Source organism: Filicampus tigris, chromosome 9 (assembly GCF_054856515.1).
Source record: "Filicampus tigris isolate MCC_2025a chromosome 9, RoL_Ftig_1.0, whole genome shotgun sequence".
Lineage (NCBI taxonomy): Eukaryota > Metazoa > Chordata > Actinopteri > Syngnathiformes > Syngnathidae > Filicampus > Filicampus tigris.
The window spans coordinates 22,817,275-22,835,468 of record NC_141225.1 but is presented as its reverse complement, the minus strand read 5'-3'; the positions used below and the strand labels follow the sequence as shown (position 1 = coordinate 22,835,468).

At 42.8% G+C, this 18,194-nt stretch overlaps 1 protein-coding gene across 2 annotated transcripts in view; it reads right to left on the bottom strand.

The window, feature by feature from the left end:
- The window catches only part of slc25a26 (solute carrier family 25 member 26), a 31,907-nt gene that overhangs the window by 4,846 nt on the left and 8,867 nt on the right, over nucleotides 1-18,194 (bottom strand). For both annotated transcript variants that reach the window (XR_015088225.1, XM_086041688.1), the window contains exons 6-8: nucleotides 4,947-4,991; nucleotides 2,632-2,701; nucleotides 977-1,041 (exon numbers count right to left, since the gene is read on the bottom strand). Coding sequence is in view for 1 of the 2 variants with exons in the window: in XM_086041688.1 (XP_085897814.1) it covers nucleotides 977-1,041; nucleotides 2,632-2,701; nucleotides 4,947-4,991 (180 nt within the window). In the remaining variant the exon portion in view is untranslated. The remainder of the gene's footprint in view (nucleotides 1-976; nucleotides 1,042-2,631; nucleotides 2,702-4,946; nucleotides 4,992-18,194) is intronic.

Sequence of the window (18,194 nt, the reverse complement as noted above, 5' to 3'; positions counted from 1 at the left end):
TCAGCCCTTAGATAACAGCAAGTTGTGCAAAAACCACTGAAACGACACACAAATGGACATTCAAAAGTTTACAGAACGTTTCAACAGTCAAAGCGCATTTTTGGATCCAAAATAAATCTAAATAAGAAGTTGTTTGGCTCATGCATCAGTGTGTTGATATTACACATTACCAGAGAGCTACAAAATTAGATTTTAAATATGCTGGATTAGTGATAGCAAAAAAAAATTGGCGTGTGTGACAGCACCATCTGCTCATGCGCGGGGAATCTAAAACACGACTAACAAACTCGAACCGATGATGTGAAGTCGCTGCGCCGGTGGGAAATGACAGCAGCTGCTTTTCACATATCGCTTACAAAACAATCCATACCGATCCACTTCCAAGTAAATCATTTTCTGAAAGGAACTTTGTGGCGTTAATTCCAGTATCTCGCTAGCTACAGCTGGGGGTGGAGGGCCTGGAGCGCCAAGAAGCATCTGCGAATGTGCGCGCGTGTGCGTGCGTGCGTGGGCTGATTATAGTCTGAACGCACTACCTTAAATACACACAGGACGCAGGGAGGGTAGCCAGACAGTCGGATGAAGCCAAGGAGGAGGAGAAAAATCCCGAAAGAGGGGGCCGAGAGAGGAAAGCTACTAGTCAATGTGTGCGTACACGTGCGTCCGTGTTGAGAGGATGCCTTGCGAGGAGTTAACGCGCGGAACCTTCTGGTTCACCTCTCGGAGACAAGCGGCCTTGAGATGGAAACTCTTGTGACGCAGCAGTCGTCTCCCGTCCTCCCGTCCAACACAAAGCATGCGCGCACAAACATGTCTTCCCAGCACTGTCCAGATGGGATGACAGATGCGTGCGTGCGTGCGTGCGTTTCTTCACTGTCCCGGTTCTACCTCGTTCAGTTCAGCCTGCGAGGCGTCGCCTGACAGGATTGTTTGAAAACGGCCGTTGCGCAGGGGAGAGCGAGGGAGCTTTGCATACCTTTGCCAGCATAATCCGAGTCTTTGCCACATCAAGAGGCGTGGTTACGAGTGCTGCCACCGCACCTGCAGCGAAACACAAATATTACTCCAGAGCCACGTTCAAGTGTAAAGTCAACCCAAACATTTTTTTTTTCAAGAATATGTTCTATGCAGGCGCACTAGTTGAAGCTTTGTGGAATACAGCAAAATCCACCCGTTTTCAGCCGTCTCGGGGGGCGGCCATTTTGTCACTCCTGTCGACTGAAAATGACATCACAGTTGCTCAGGCAACGAGCAATCGCAGTTCACCTGTTTTTCTGAAAGCTGAGCCATGATTGGTCGTTATCTGAGCCCTGAGCAACTGTGATGTCATTTTCAGTCGGCAGGAGTGACAAAATGGCCGCCGCCTGAGATGGCTAGATTTTGCTGCTAAACTCATATTCCACAAACACAATATTAATCAGAATGCCTTGTTTCAACTAGTGGGCCTGTGTATAAGAACATATTCTTGAAAAAAAAAAAAAAAAAAAAAAAAAAGGTTTGGGTTGACTTGCCTTTTAAATGCGCACAGTGTTAAACACAAAGCAAGCATAGAAGGAAGCATATGCGCTGTCACGGTTACAGTAATATATGAATGCAGCCATAAACGGTGAAGCGTCGTCATGGTGTTCTTCAGCTGATAATATTATCCATCTGGGAGCTCCTCGATTAGGCTACAAAAAACAGACACACTTTTCATCCAACTGACTCATTCCTCCCCTGAGAAACACACGCTGACACATAATCAGTAGATGACCTGAGGTGGGTGAGGGTGTGAGGCCAAGCGCAGTAGTCGTACTGGTGATGTGGGGGTGGTGCCACACAGGTTGATCATATTTTCACATCTCCTTCTTGACACAACCCGATCTAGCCATGCCTTTGATGGCTTCCCCCCCAACACCTCTCTGTTGCTGTATTATGGCGCCCCTGTAGAATGGGATGTGGTGGCACCCTGTTGGCTGCAAAGCCTGCCCTCTACACGTGGACTGTAATAACACCCCCCATGTTTTTCATGTAAAAAAAAAAAATGCAAGTAGGAACACGAGCACCTTCCTAACGGCAGACGATAGATTATATATGGCTGAAGCTTTGTATTTTCACTCCATCTTTAGGCGTTCGCACTGCTTGTTGAAGATGTCGTTTCCCGGGTTATTTTCTATTCCTTTGTTCATCTTGTTTTTCACCAAACCCTCCCACTAGTCTGCCTTTGAGAAAGCACTTCAGGCCCCAGTGCTCAGGAGGTCGCACAGCTGCAGGGACCCATTACCCGGGAACCGGCTCCTCTCATCTCCCCTGGTACTCGTCCAGACTGAGACAGGACCATAAAGTCTGACGTGCTGTGCTGCTCATTGGCTGACATTTCCCCTTCTGACAACAACGCAAATCCACCGTAGTGCAGATTTCCAATTCAATGCCGTTTGGTCGGGAATTGTTTTCCCGTATTCTCCCTCCATTTTGTCTCCCCGCCGACCTCGTGAGCGGATTTGCTGGGCGAGTGCGGGGGATTCTTTAGCAGCAGAACCAAACCCACACGAGCGTCGTCCGCAATGGCCTCGCAGCCACCTTTTCACCTATCCAGCCATCCCTCCCCCCCCTTCCACCTTTTCCCAAAGCAGCACCCGTAATCCGCTGCACCTGCAAAAGCGCCGCACAGCGCAGCCTGCCAAGAGTGGAGCGTGTGACCTCGTCTCTGTGACCACTGAGTCTGCAAGAGAGAGCAAAGTAGAGAGACAATACGAGTTAATCTGTTGCACGTTATCTCCTATTTCGCATTACAAAGAACCATGTGTTCCGCAAATGCGCGCGTTAGTGTGCGCAACGCAAACAGGTAACCGCACGTCCGGCTGGATTCAAGTAAAGTATTGTGAGGTGAATTCCGTCAGGTGGTTTCCCCTAGGGATGCTCCGATCGATCGGCCAGCGATCGCCGCCGGACGATTTTTGTGAAAAATGACGTGATCGGAATATTTGATATTAAAGTCTACCGAGCAACAAGTGGCCGGGAAAAAAATCCAGATCATGACCAGGAAGACGAATCAGAGCAATTCTGTTGGTCTGCTGGACCGTGTTTCAGTCACTACGCTTTCAAATGAATTACAATTGTTCTCAGCAATTTCTCGAACAGGAATGGGAAAGTAAAAACCTACTAACTATGTACTAACAACCTAATTAGAAATAACAGCAAGCAATGGATGAAGCTCCGCTTTTAAAAACCGGAATACTGCCAATATTTTTAAAAGGTTTATTGGCTGCATGTAAACGTAGTCCATATTTTCCTTTTTACTGAAAATGAATATCGGCTCCAAATATCGGTTATCGGCCTCCTTGACTACTACGGTAATAATCGGTATTGGTCCGTGAAAAAAAAAAAAAATCGGTCCATCTCTAATTTTAAGTAGTTGAAGATATTCCTCTCTGTGTTATTTCCTATTCTCTTGTTTCAAACCGGATCCCCCAACTCCTCTAGTCTTTCCTTCAGAAACCACTTTGGGCCGCAGAGCTCGGGAGGTCGCACAGCTGCAGGGAGCAATCCCCCGGAAGCAGCTCCTCTCATCTCCCCAGAAAGCCGTCCAGGTAGAGGCAGGACAGGACCATAAAGTTTGATCTGGTATGCTGTTCATTGGCTGACATTTTCCCTCCTGACAACAATGCAAAATTGCTGTGGTGCGGATTTCCAATTTCATGCTGCACAGTCTGGAGTCGCTTTCTTGCATTTTCTCTACATTTGTCTCGCCGACAACCTCTTCAGCAAATTTGTTGTGTGGAGTGAGTGAGGATGAGCTTTACCAGCACAGCTTCTATCTGTGGAAAGCAAAATCAGCTAAGGTCGGCGGCTCCAGCTCACCCACAACCCGAGAAGAAGATAAGGGGATAAATAGACTTTAGACTTTAGCTTTACTCATTTCTACATTTGGAGCACAATTAAGACTCAATTTAATCTTGTGGGAAAAATTCTTCCATTTCAGAGACTGCAAAAAAATCCTTCTGGATGTTTAATGTAAATGAGCAGTTTACACTCTAAAAACAGTTGGGTTAAAAAAAAAAAGGACCGATCTACTATTTGGGTCAATTTGACCCCATTTCTTGCATTGTTTTGTACAAAACAGTCCAATTTTTGGCGTTGTTTTGTTCAAAGCTACCCATTTTGGGGGTTGTCTTCCGCAAAAACAACCCAGAAAGTTGGGTCAAATTGATCCAAGCAGTGGATCGGTCCATTTTTGACGCAAAATTGTGTTCTTTTTAACCCAACTGTTTTTAGAGTGTATACTTGCAGACTAAATTTAATCAAAAATAGAGTCGATAAGTTCAAAGGTCTATGAGGATAAAATGCTCATAGCTTGCAGTCATGCATTCAGATGCCCCCAGAAAGAGAAGGCCTTTAACTGAGGGGACAAAGGCACACTTGTGGATACCAAAACCCAACTGTCAGAAATCAGGACGCGCATGCACACACGCACAAACGTGCAGGCTATTGTGCATATTAGCTGAGCCATTAGGCCCCCAACATTGACGGAATGTTTGACTCTCCGTCTCTCGTGTCCCTTGAGACATGATGTCACCCCAACAAAACGCCGTCTTTTCAAAGGGAAAGCGCTTGTAATGTGTCCCGAGCCACGCAATTAACTCATTCACTGCCAGACGTTTTCAGGAGAGAGAGAGAGACACACACACACACACGAGTGGATTTGCACATTACTCCAATTGATGCACTGTCATGAATTGTGAGCTATGATAATGGCGGGTGAAGAACCCATTAAACCGGGACGGAACAATCCATCTTTCCGCTGCCACTAAGGTTTACTCGGCTGTAAATATGTCAACTTTATCGTCGCTACTATGTATTAATCCCTGGGCATCATTACAATCAATGAATGGTCTTGAGAAATATGACATTGGATGACTGCGATAAGGAAAGAAATCCGATCGGCAAAGCAAGGACGCAATACGTACCTTTAAATATTCCCAAAGTGGAAACTGCACCAGAGAGAACGGGATCTGAAAGACACAACATTGCAATCTTTAACATCTGCGCTAGTCTTCAAAGTCCAAGAGGTTCGTCTTTAACGTGCAAATGCACAGCTGCCTGTGCCATTCCGTCCACCTTCTCCGCCGCTTTGCCCTCTAAATATGTTGGCCTGCCTCGTTCTTTTTCACCGCTGATGATTAATGAATGAGACGGCCTGTGGTGGTCTGGAAAGGTTGGCCGCATATAGAAGCCGACTTCAAATGAGATGGGAAGAAGCCAGATTGATGTCTGGCGTTGGAGCATTGCCACAGGATACAATTGATAAGTGCACAGGATTTTTTTTTATTTTTTTTTATCATCATCTCACGTGAACATACAGCAGCATGTCACCTCGCACAAAAACCAGACCAGGAAAAAAAAAAAAAAATCAGAGAGAGAGAGAGAGAGAGGGTAAAAAGTTTGACTGATTTGATGCTATTTGATCACGGCAACAAGGGTGTCATTCCACCATCTGTGCCTCTCGCCCCAATCTGTTTCATCAGCCTACAACTACACAAGTGTGTTTATGCCATTTAATGAGCTAATTAAACACTTTGTCCGACGCGAGTTGACCTCATATAAACAGTCAATCTGAACATAGTCAAACTCCAAAGTCTATCGACAACATCTGCTCTCAGAGCACACAGAGAAAAATTGCCAAGAGCTTTGCAAATCATTTGCAGCTAATTGGAGCTTTATTTGTGGTTGACAAAGTTTGTGGCTGAACCGGGGTTTTACAGGCGTTGCGATGTCATTAGCGACTCCTCATTGGGCTGTTTCAGTACGACGCTTGCCATGAGAGTCAGACTGAAGCAAGTTCAGGAGCGGGTCAGTCAGAGTTTAGTGAGTTGACTGCGCTCAACAAGAATGTCTCCACTCTAATCAGTAAAACAAATGTCCGTCTCGAGGAATAGTTATTGCCTTCAGTTTAAAGTTTAAAGTCAAATTTTTGGCGCGGGCCGCATCATAGTTGTGCTGTCCCTGGGAGGGCCGTTGCAACTGCGAACCCGTAGAAATGTATGATCGTCTTATATTATCACTTATACACAACAAATTGGATGACTAGTTTTGAAATCTTATTATAAGATATTTTAAAGGAGGGATCGATCACAAATCTTTGCAATATCTCATATGTAGTGCTAAAAGTGAAGACAATTTGAAAGAAACATGTCAAGTCAACACACGCGATTTGCCTTCGCGGGCCACATAAAATGAGAGCGCGGGCCGGATCTGGCCCCCGAGCCTTGAGTTTGACACCTGTGTTTTAGAGAGTTACGCCGTTAGCTGGTCGGTGTGGTGCGCTAAGGCTAAAACGACACCACTCATTTCCATGGACGTGGTGGCTGGGGGGATTACACACAGTCGGTATCAGTTACCCAATTATTATCAGCTAAAAAGCATGTCTTGTTTTTTTTTCTTAGAAACAGTACACTTGTCTTACATTCCAGAATGTAAGATTCATAAAATGTGTAAAGGTAGTTTTCTGTGGATAAAGTGAAGCGGGCCCTGCTTTTCTGTCTTCTCCTGGCAGACCGAAGAAAAGTCTGTCCCTCCTTGGAGAGGATAGGCAATCTTATTAGATGTAGGTCTGTTGGTGCCCGGCCAGCAGAATATGAGGAATGAGAACTCCCCCATTTTCCAACTGTGAGCAGATGAGAGTAATCTTTGCGAAAGAATAAAAGTGCACCTGTCTTTTATTACCCCCACAAAGGCTTTTGCAGCATTCCAAGCCTAGGAGACAAAAAAGCGAGTGGAAAAACTGTCGCAAGGATTCCACAGAAAGTGGAATTTGATGGCAATATTATGAGATTTATACAGTAGCCTATAATAGTAATTATAACGACAGCAACAATAGTTCTGAAAAGGATTTGAAAGCGTCATGTCCTTTTTTTTTTTTTTTTTGACACAGCCATTCAAAGAGGAAATCAATCATGTAATGTTGAAGAAGTTGAAAATGCGGTGGGCAGTAGCGCTACACGATATTGGAAAAACATGCGATATGGATGTTGACTATAATGAAATGTTTTTATTTCGAACATAAAATAATATTCAAATCAAAATCAAAATAGTATACATTTCTCTATAGGTCAAACAAGGAAGAAAATAAACAGAAACAGAAATTAAAAATATGGCAAGGCAAAGCAGACACCTGCTCGAAAGGGGGTAGGAAGAAGTATAAACTTATCTACGGTAATCCTACCCCTTAAATAACATTCTACTTTTCCTATAATATTCAGTACAGTATTCAAGAACAAATGAGTACATACATAAAAGTAAACAAACTATGATTACTACAATTATACAACACTTTCTAAATGTGCGGTTATAAGTAAAAACTATAACTGTTATGGGTATTACAAACAATTATACCAATAATTCTAAAGCGATATCGATATTATTGCGATATTTAACAGGTACCTTAAGAAATTACAATTTCATTATCTAATGCCAACATGATAACATCACGCTAATTCATTGTAATTCCCCTCGATAATGTCCAACCATTGGGTGGCGATGCGATATGCTGTTATCGCAACATTGACATTTTTTGGATATATCGTACAGCCCTAGTGGGCAGAGTACTGTAAAGGAATGTGTGTTGTGTCCAATAAGGTGAGTCCAATCACTGTGTGCCATGTACTTTGCCCCTCCCCCCCCCCCCCCGTTGTATCTTAAAACCACCACAGTCATCTTGTGCTTGCCAGTAAGATTCTTGCTTTGACAAAGTCTAACATTTTACAGTTTGAAGATCAGACCTCGCTGAACCGCAACAGACATGGCTAAAATACTGGACCGGGTCCCGATCCTACGTATTCGCTTGGCATGGACTACAATAAAAAACAGATAATCCCTAAAAGTGGAGCAATTACATAGAGCTGCGTATATTCTGGCAGAAATCCTGTCAAAATACCGCTCCGCATCTTGGCTACATAGTGAGAACTTTTGTTCCAGGAGCTCAGCGGCATCTGCTCCCAAAGCCCTCAAAAACATCTGGGCTATCCGGCCGGCCTGCGGGGAGAGGATTCCACGGCTGGGAAACAGACGAGCGACTCCCCCGCGAACCTGCCCTGCTTCGTGTGGGTATATCTCACAATTTGCCATGCAAATGTCATCGCACTTGATCATATGTCCCGTGGTGAACGTGTGTATGAGATGAGGCATTAAACATGCTCGCCGACACATTTTGCGGCTGATGGAACGTGACAGCGCCACTTGCCCTGACTGTCGGGTTCTGTCTCATATTCATATGGAGATGTGGGCTGCGTCACTCTTGTGTCTTGTCTGTTTGTTTGCGTGCGTGCGTGCGCAGGGCATAGTTGCCAACTGCATTAGCGGGGACTTTTATTAGTATTCCGAGAGGCTTCGGCCTGTCACAGGTCCTTAAGCGCTCAGCGGAGGGCAGAAAAACACGTGTCAGAATATATTCCGCATGAGCCTGATTGGAGGACAAGCCAGTTGGCTGCAATTTGACAAACGACTTTTAATAGGTCAGACCGCAGCTTGTGCATACTGATGAGCTTTGAAAAAAGAGAGCAAGGCAAGATGATGGATGTTGAGACAAAAATGTAGAAGTATGGGCCGCCATGATATTAAAGCTTTCTTCCTTCCACAAATCCCATCCTTAAATTGTTGGTCTTTAAAACGTTCTCGACCGGCTGCTACCACCGGACAGCCCTCAAAATTAAGACGAATGTATAAAGTAATATGTTGGAACAAAGGCTCTCACTGCGTCTGGTGCTCAGCAATACCGTCTTTTAAGGGTGGGAAAACAAAAACAAAAAAAAACTTTCCAGTTGCCAGCCACAACATTAGGTACACCTGAAAATCACAATTATCAAAACACATGGATGGTTAGCATAAACGGTTCGTACGGCTTTAGTTATGCTGAGTTCTAGTCATGTTGAATTGCAGGGGGAAAAAAACAGTAACCAAAGACAAGATGCTTAAAAATAGCATATTGTAGAAGTATCATTGCAATTGTATCAAGTGATTATGTATCTTTGTCAGACAATATCAAGCCAAACAAAAGCATTACAATAAAAGAAACGACGTATGATTTGTGATCCAGCTCTTGAATCGGATCTCATTTCACGTTGTGGGTAAATAAATATGTTGGCGCCGATCTATTCCCCTCAAATGTTGACAGTGACGAACGCCAGTCACACTGTGCCTGAGTGAAGAAAGTTAAACCTTGAAAAGAGATCACAAACAAGTATGTGCTGAGTGAGTCCGTTCCACACTTGCCACCAGATGTGGAGCAAATGATTCATGAGCTGGAGAATGCAGCTGGATCCCATGTTAGTACTTGATACCCATTGACCACTGCAAATCCATCTGTCAAAATGTCCCAAAGCCCTTGGATTTGGAATGCACCACATGAATTATACAGCATCAAGAATTTCAAATTCAATTTCTAAAATGAGCTGACAAAATTTGATTCGAGGATTAAGATAACAGTTCTGCTGGCGCAGCACATTAAGGCGCATTAAGTCGTTTTCCAATTGCATCACACTCGACATTTTCCTAATCGGAGCCCTCTCCAACTTTTTGACGGCGGGGTGAACTGCGTCTGAGAATTCAGACAAAGCAGCTGTAAAACAATGTACGATGTTGTGTCGGGTCACAAAGTTTGCTGGTAATTCCCGAAAATAGACGCTTGCAAATACTGATGACTCTCTGGGACAAAATCTTTACACTAACGTGTAGAAACAGAAGACGTAACACGCCGTGTGAGGGTGGATGTTTCCTGAAAAAAAAAAAAAATCCAGCGGGGGACATTGCCAAAAAGTCGAATGAATGTAGGTCATGAGAAGAGCAATTCACATTCAAGTTAGCATTTATTATCTGCTAATACAACATGATAGATTCTCTTACAATGTAACACTAGTGTGCACATAGACGCATACACACCCAAAAAAAATTTTAAGAAAAGCCCAGCTACTAGACCAGCTGAACATTTATATGGTGTACATCAGTAAATGTTGTCAGATGTGCGTTCTAAGTTATTTCTGTGACCGCAGTGGGTTTTTCTTTCATTAACAGAGGGGTACCGAACAATTTTGTCTAATGTGTGTGTATACCGCGTTTTCAAATCCATAATGCTTACAAAGCAAGTAGCCTTGAGCATCGTTTTCCGGAAAATCAAATTTGTCATAGATGAGTTAGAGGTCATCCCTCCTCCAGAATGAGCAAGGGCCCCCTTTTAGAACCTTTACAGTGTAACAGTGAGGAGTGTTCAGCCTTAAGCGATTGGCAATCACTCATAAGAGCCTCTCCGACTCCCCTGCTCCGTACAAACTAGAACGTGTCTGACTGCACTTGCTGACGAATTCCACCTGACAGTTTTGAATGCCAAGGGCTGCGCTCTGCGTGCGTGCGTGCGTGTGCGTTGAAACAAGCCAAAGTGGAGAAGACGATTCAGCAACGTATCTCCCACAAGCCAATCAAACCACTGTCCCCAGTTGCCTCAAGCTGCTCCATCCCTGCAAATGTCAGCGTGGGCCAGTACTATCCACAACAAATTAGGACTTGTTTTGAGGGAAACGAGGTGACAAGGGAGCTAATTAAGAGACGGTGAGGTGGCGGTGGGAGGGAGGGTTCGAAACAATGTGCCGGCAAATAATAAAGAGAGCAAGCGTATAAACTTGAGAGAAACCCTTCCCTGAAACACGAGCAAATGTGTATGCGGAGTTGGTGATGTTTTGTCTTTTTTTTTTTTGCATTCTTGTGCAGCCTCAATGTGATCATGTGATGGACAAAGAAAGGGTAAAGAACTACCAATTCCCTGCAGCTTCCTATAAGCATTTCTTATTGAATACAGCATGTGTGAATGTTTATGAATAAACCCAGCGCTCAGCCTTTGTTTAAAAATCTGATGGCCGATAATAAAACTGTGTTAACTTCAAGGAACCATTCGTATTCAATTTTAACTTCATAATAGATTCTACTGACCCTGGGAACATTCTGCACCTTTTGTTTTTGTTTGAAATCAATACAAAGATAAGTGAAATGTTACCATTTTGGTCATTTTGAAATTTTGGACAACTTTATTTACTGCACAAAACCATAGGGAGCTATTGTTCAAGTTTTCGTTTAACTTTTTAAGACATGCTGATGATGTTGGCAGCTCCCTGAACTTTGTTAGAATTTTACAACAAAGATGTACTGTATATTGTCCCAAAAAAATATCATAATTTAAAAAACACAATTATGCAAATCTGCAAAATTGTTCAATAAATATAACGACGTTTCAACAAGGTTAGAGTTTATTTTGACACCAATATTTTCCTAACTGAAAATGAATATCGGCTCCAAATATCCGTTATCGGCCTCCCTGACTGCTAATAATCGGTATCGGTCTTGAGAAAAACCATATCGATCTCTACATCACACCAAAGTAGCCTTGGCCAAGACTCAATCAACAGCTGTTAGTGTTTAATTGAGGCACCGGCGCGCCTGAAAAAAATACATCAAAACTGACATGGCCAGCAGCAAAAAAAAAAAAAATAGCATGGATAAGTGAGCCTAAGTTGAGCAAAGCGCTTCAACAGAGACTCAAATCAACTCATCCAATGACTTGACCCTTTTACACAACACACTAGAGGGCAACTTACAAAGCAAAGGAGTATCCATCCCCAAAAACCAGTAAAACCAGTAGTAGAAACAGTTGTTGGCTACACTGCTCATGCTTATCATTTTAGAGATTTATCATATTTTGAATTTTAACTGTACATGCAAAACTGTCTCTGAGACTATTTGCATACAAGTTGGGTGGTGTGTTTTACAAAGTATTTCATGGGACGCCTAACACGAGACAGAAACTCAAATAAATAAGCTGAAGAACAAGAAAATGTTCCTCATGCAACAAACAAATGCCTGAACACACGCATACGTGGATGCGCTACACGCGATATTTTCTCTGGGACCAACGCCCACAGCAATGAAACAATTGTTTCAGCTAACCAATCACTGCCTGAGGGCCAACTGAAAACTTTTTTGGGGTGGTTGTTGTTGCGGTTTCATCACTCATGCATATCAAGTTAAATGGGAATCAGATAAGCACATTCTGGAGAAGAAAAGTAAAAACGGACCTGGTGAGAGAAGTATACTCTAAAGTATACATTGGCAGTGCAGTTTGAAGTCTCACTCACACGAGCGCACACAATCACACTCGCGAGCGCACACAATCTCATACACACACCAGAGGCAGTCAAACAAAACCATGTATGGGCCTGATCAATCTCTTGCAGGCCTAGACAACGACAAACCGCACCGCAATGCTGAATTACAGCTCAAAACGCAAACTTGGAAAAATGAGAATTCAAAAAGAATAAAGGTCTTGGCAAACTTGGCAAATGTCCTTCAAAACCAAAAGCTCAACCTGTCAGTCCTTCAGTCAAACGGGAGCGCAAACATTTCTTCAAAACGTAACCGCATTCTAACCATTGGTCAGTGAGAGTTTAGTATTAATAATAATGATTAAAAATAAATTACTAATTATAATAATAATGATTATTATTAGAATTATAATGAGAATAATAACACAGCTGTAAAAAAAAAAAATGTGGAAAAAAATAACACTAAACATTTTTGTGTGTGTTTTCTGATTGCACCATATTGAACGTGCGAAGAAACAAAACAAAAAAAACGCTGTATTAAGTCATTACACCAAAGCTAAGACAATAAATATAACCTCAGACTTTTGCAATGAAATGTAACGTAATTACAAATTGCAACAAACCTACACATAACCCCCGCAGCAGTCAAAGTCCTCCTCAGCCTGTGCCGAGAAAGGGAAACAAATTGGTTTGAACTGCTAACCTCGACTGGGGTTGAGACAGATAATGCTCTTGCTGCGACTGACACTTTATATTTCTTTCTTCCGCTGGACATTAAGCAGTGAGATCACAGCGTGCCCCTTGACTTCCAGGTGCCCCTTGACTTCCAGGCATTTTGTTCCAGATGCTGCTGGGTCGTTAGCGCCCCTGCGAGCAAGATGATGGTTGAGGCAGAGGTAAAAGGGGCAAGGCTATGGTGAGCGGAGGCGGGGCCAAGACAGAGGGACAGGTTGGGTTGGCAGGCCGGGTGCCGTTTCTGGGGAGCCTCCGATTACACTGTCTGGGAAAAACACAACGCTACACAAACTACAGGACAACCCTTCATGTAAATAAATCAAATATTGTAATAGCCCAATTTTATTACAAACCAGTGGAAATTGCCATTAAAGAATTTCCCTAGCCTGGTATTGCAAAAAAGAATTTTGTGGCTAGAGTATTCTTTATAGGGGAAGTCAACCCCAAAATGTTCTTTCCAAAAATATGTTCTATGCAGCCCCACTAGTCTAAACATGGCATTCTGATTAATATGGCGTTTGTGGAATATGAGTTCAGTTTTTTGTCATCTCAGGGGGCGGCCATTTTGCCACTTTCTGTCGAGTTGCTATTTGCTCAGAGCTCGGGTAATGACCAATCATGACTTACCTTCAGAAAACAGGTGAGCCGTTATTGTTTTGTTTTTTTTTACCTGAGCAACTGTGTTGTCATCTTCAGTCGACACAAAGTGGCAAAATGGAGGCCTCTAAGATGGCTAAAAATTGATGGATTTTGCCGTTCGATTCATAGTCCACAACCTAAATCAAAATGCCGTGTTTAGACGAGCGGAGGTACAAAGAACATATTATTCTAAAGACAATTTTGAGGTTGACTGCCACTTTAAGGTAGCTGGCTTGTAGTCAAATGCTACTTGTGGACTGCAGCGATTCGTATTATGTTACATGTCGACTCAACTCAAGTAGAACAGGCATCCTTTTCAAACATTATTTTTGCATATTGCTGTCGAGGGGATTATGAGATCACCTTCAATCTGGTTTGCGGGCACTAAATTCCAAATGAGAAGTGCATATCCCTGAAACTAATTTCCTTTGACATGACGTGCGTTCTAGTTTCCTACATTCTAAACCTACAACTTCCCACCAGTGAACACCTACCACAACTCTCTTGCTAGACATGATTAAAAACACATGTAGGGCGCAAGAGGTTTTCTGCACAACAAATGTTGTGGGAAGCAAATATAGCCCCAAGACTCTAAATGAAAACATCGCCTGGGTGTTAATGTCCCCATTAATCAACAATCATGTGAACAACACAAGTAACCAACATGGGGGTTTTTTTTCCCCCAAAAAAGAAAAAAAGGGCAGATACTAGCATGTGGTTGTGGTCGCACCTCTGAAGGCAAAGACACTCCCTGCTTTACAAATGATTAAATGATAAATCAAGCTTTACATAAGTGTGTCTGTAAGTGTGATCCATAGGTCTCAGGGGCAAAGCCGTCAAATTCATTATCCAAAAGAGTCGTGCACTCTTCCAGAGCCAAATGTGCACCATGCAGAGCACACATGTGCGGGCCTGACAGCAGAGCAGCTAACTCCTGCGCATCTGCCAGCAAAACTCTCCAGTAACACTGCTATCGGTCATTTGGTGGTTACAGTAAATGGGTCTTGTTAAGAAATACAAGCGAGGCAACCAAAAGGAACCGGATGGATTAGAATACTCTGGTCAACTGTCAGCTAAGGGAACCGGGGGGAAATGCGCGAGTCAATGAATCCATTAGAGCTGACATAAACACAATGTTCTGACCGATGAACAAGGAAGCGACAGTAAATCAAGCAAAATATGTCCTACCCGATGTCATTATTTTGTAAAAAAAAAAAAAAAAAAAGTGGGTTCTCTAGATAGCAAGAGCTATTTTCTAAAGGGCGATACGTATATGAGCAGATCACACAAGACATCCAAAACATTTTTTTTTTAATCTTCATGATGTCAAATCCGTTGAACCAGGTCTTCGACAACATTCAACCACTCATCTGAGCAGGTTCAAGTTAATCTCCAGTGTTTATGAATTACATCCCGTTTCGGTCGATAGTCCAGTTTTGAGAAATGCTTAAGGTGTGAATGTGAAAGATCAACATTTCAGAATGCAGCTACACCCGTATTAGCCATATAATTGAACAAAAAAAAAAGTTTCCATCTTCCTGAATCAAGTCTAGTAAGCACAGTAAAAAGTTGGACTAGTCCATCGGGATGAATGGGCGAAGGGGCAGTCAAAACTATCATGATAGATTAAAGTAGAAGTCAACGCAAAAATGTTCTTTACTATATTTTGTTCTATGTAGCCCCACAGTAAAATCCACCTGTTTTTGCCCATCTGAAAGGCCAGCCATTTTGAAGACTGTCTGTCGACTGAAAATGACATCACAGTTGCTCAGGTTACAAGCAATCATGGCTCAGAAAACAGGTGAGCCGTGGGTGGTCGTTACCTGAGCAACTGTGATGTCATTTTCAGTCGACAGCATGTGACAAAATGGCCGCCCTCTGAGAACGTGTGGATTTTGCTGCTTAATTCATATTGCACAAAAGCAATATTAAATCAGAATTGTCAAGAAAATGCTGGGGATGACTTTCCCTTTAAAGAAGACAGCTATAACGTTTTTTTTTGTTTGTTTGTTGAACAGCTCGCCATCACAATAAAGCATCATTTTGAGTTTGAATCAGTTTTGATTGATTATTTGTTTTTGAGCGGGTCAGCAGAAGCATCTGATTTTTCAGAAGAAAAAAAAAAAGTTCATAGACAAAAAGAATATGGCAAAAAGTCACCATGTCGCCATTTGCAAGTTTTATTTCTTCATCATTATTTACGGACAATTAGAAGCCCATTTCATGCCCATTTACTAGTTTTATTTAAGCCACGGCCTGCCACTGTCACCACTGCCCACTGCTAAATGGTGAGGATGACTCTTTATTCTTTAACTTTCAACTGGCCAGGGCAGACTTTAAAACCGACCTTTGTGGTGAGGATGAATACTTTTTCCTGATCACTCTCATCCGACTTTTTTTTTTTCATCTCTCCAAGAGTCACACTTGAAAAAACAAAACTGGATGTGTAGCCCTTCAAACATCTCGTTAGTGTGCAATGAACGGCAGGCAGCGTTATCATCACCACAGATCACAAAAAGGCACCAACCGCACTTCGTCAGGTCAAGTCATGTCAAGGGTCTTATCACCAAAAGTCAACAGGTCATCGCAGGCTTCTTGGCTACTCACCACAGGAGGTGCAAATAGATGACGTAAGACAGTAGCACACACTACGCCCCCCCCCGCCCCCAACGCCGACATCATCACAAGCCCAGGTAGGCTGCCAAACTAAACTAAAACGTATTCAGAATCTGACAAGGTAGAGAATGAACGAGAAGAAACACTTCCGCATATGTAGCTGAATTGTCTCGCTGTGTCTAATAGTCTAAGAACTTGATAGTGTGCAGTGACTGCACTCAAAAGTCAATCAACTGGGGCTCAAGGTGCCTCAGACTGTCAGTTTCACTTACAGCCACAGTCACTGTAGCCACGACACCAATAAGATATCCAATTGCTCATCTCCGACTCATTACGCCGTTTCAAATTGGTGCGGTTTATATCAAATTGAACGTCGCCTTACAGCGCTTTCGATGAAAAGCCGAGGACACAAAGTCATTGTAGTGGCTGATATTCCAAACTGAAGCGTGTGATGAGGTAATGGAGAGATGGGAGAAGGGAAAAGGAGAGCAAAGAGAAGAGTGAAACGAGTGAACATCAAATGTACACACTACTATACAATACTGAGCTTGGCCTGCCACCTAGTGGTACAGAAAGGTAATACAAAAGCATACAACTTGTGCCCTTTGTGATTGCAATGATTTCATTTCATTTTATACAAAAAATAGTCAACCAATTTTCCCAAAACTTTGTAGTGGAATAGCGTATAAGATGACATGATTTTTTTTTCCGACTTTAGTTAATGGCAGCAACAATATCTTGTTTGGTATTGTCACTGTCATCTTTGGTTTTATTTGCTGTTGTGCCAATTGTTTATTTTCTGTTATCTTTTGTTCTCATCTTCTTTGCTCTCCACCTCTTAAACTATGAATTGTGAGGTGGCATTATCAATCAATTTCAATACAAACTACAAATGGAAGAGTACAGTACCGTATAGGTTTTTAAGAATTTAACAATGACAAATATGTGTTACAAGTGTCAGTTCAAAAATATGGGAAAAAAAAAAGGATGTGTCACCAATTATGTAAGTAGTGGCGCAACTGCATTCTCACCCAACTTTTTTTTGTTTTTTTGCAGTCGCAACACAAAAGGCTTTCAATTCAGCACACAAGTGACAATTTGTCTTAAGTGTCATATTATGGAAAATCACTTTTTTAGTGTCTTGTATAGAAGTAGCTGTTTCTGTTTAACAACCACATAAATCTTTCGTCATCTGTCTGTCATCAGTGTCCGTGAGCAAGATGACAACCCAGAGACAGATTTTCTCAGCCGATGACTTGACAGCGATGTTTAAAGAGGAAGTCAACCCAAACATGTTTTTTTCAAGAATATTATTCATATTCTTAAAAAAAATATATGTTTGGGTTGACTTCCGCTTCAAGCTGTCAACATGAAGTGACAAATTTGGTGGCTTGGTGATGAAATGCGGCCTCGGGCGATAATACAATATAATCTCGATAGGTGATCTCTTTAAGTGTGTGTGCGTGGGGCGTAATATGGTTAAAGTAACCAGCGGTGACTCCACATACAGAAAGCAGGAGCAAAAAAAATGAGGTATGCAATGCACAATACCTTTTTGCATATAAAAGACACGGAGGACCAAACTTGTGTGCAGCTACCATGACCTGAACTGGTGTTGGTGCTAATTTGTGAACCAAATAGCACAACACATTCCAACTTCTGTAGCCCCATCCCCGCGCTCCACCAGCTTGCATCCTCCCCTAATGTAGTATCATGCCCATCAGGAATGTCTTCTGAAGACTAAGTAACGAATATAGAGCACAGGTAGAACCCCAATTAGTTGGCGGGCAAGCGAGGAAGGCGGCACGCCAGAGCACATAAACAAACTTATCTTGACAGAGTCGCTTGGCCAAAGGAGGGAGATAGGTGGCTTGCGAAGGGGGCAGAGAGAAAATGGATTACCTTCCCGACAAGCGTCAAAGCCAATCACCACACGGGATCCTTTGCTGTTGCTTGCGCCACATATCCCTGCTGCCACCGCTGCGATTCATCTGCCTGTGTTAGTATGCACGCAGGTCGTGCGCCTGGCTACAAATGTATTCATTTATTCTGAGTCCCTCCGAGAAATCACAGTGTCTTGTTGTC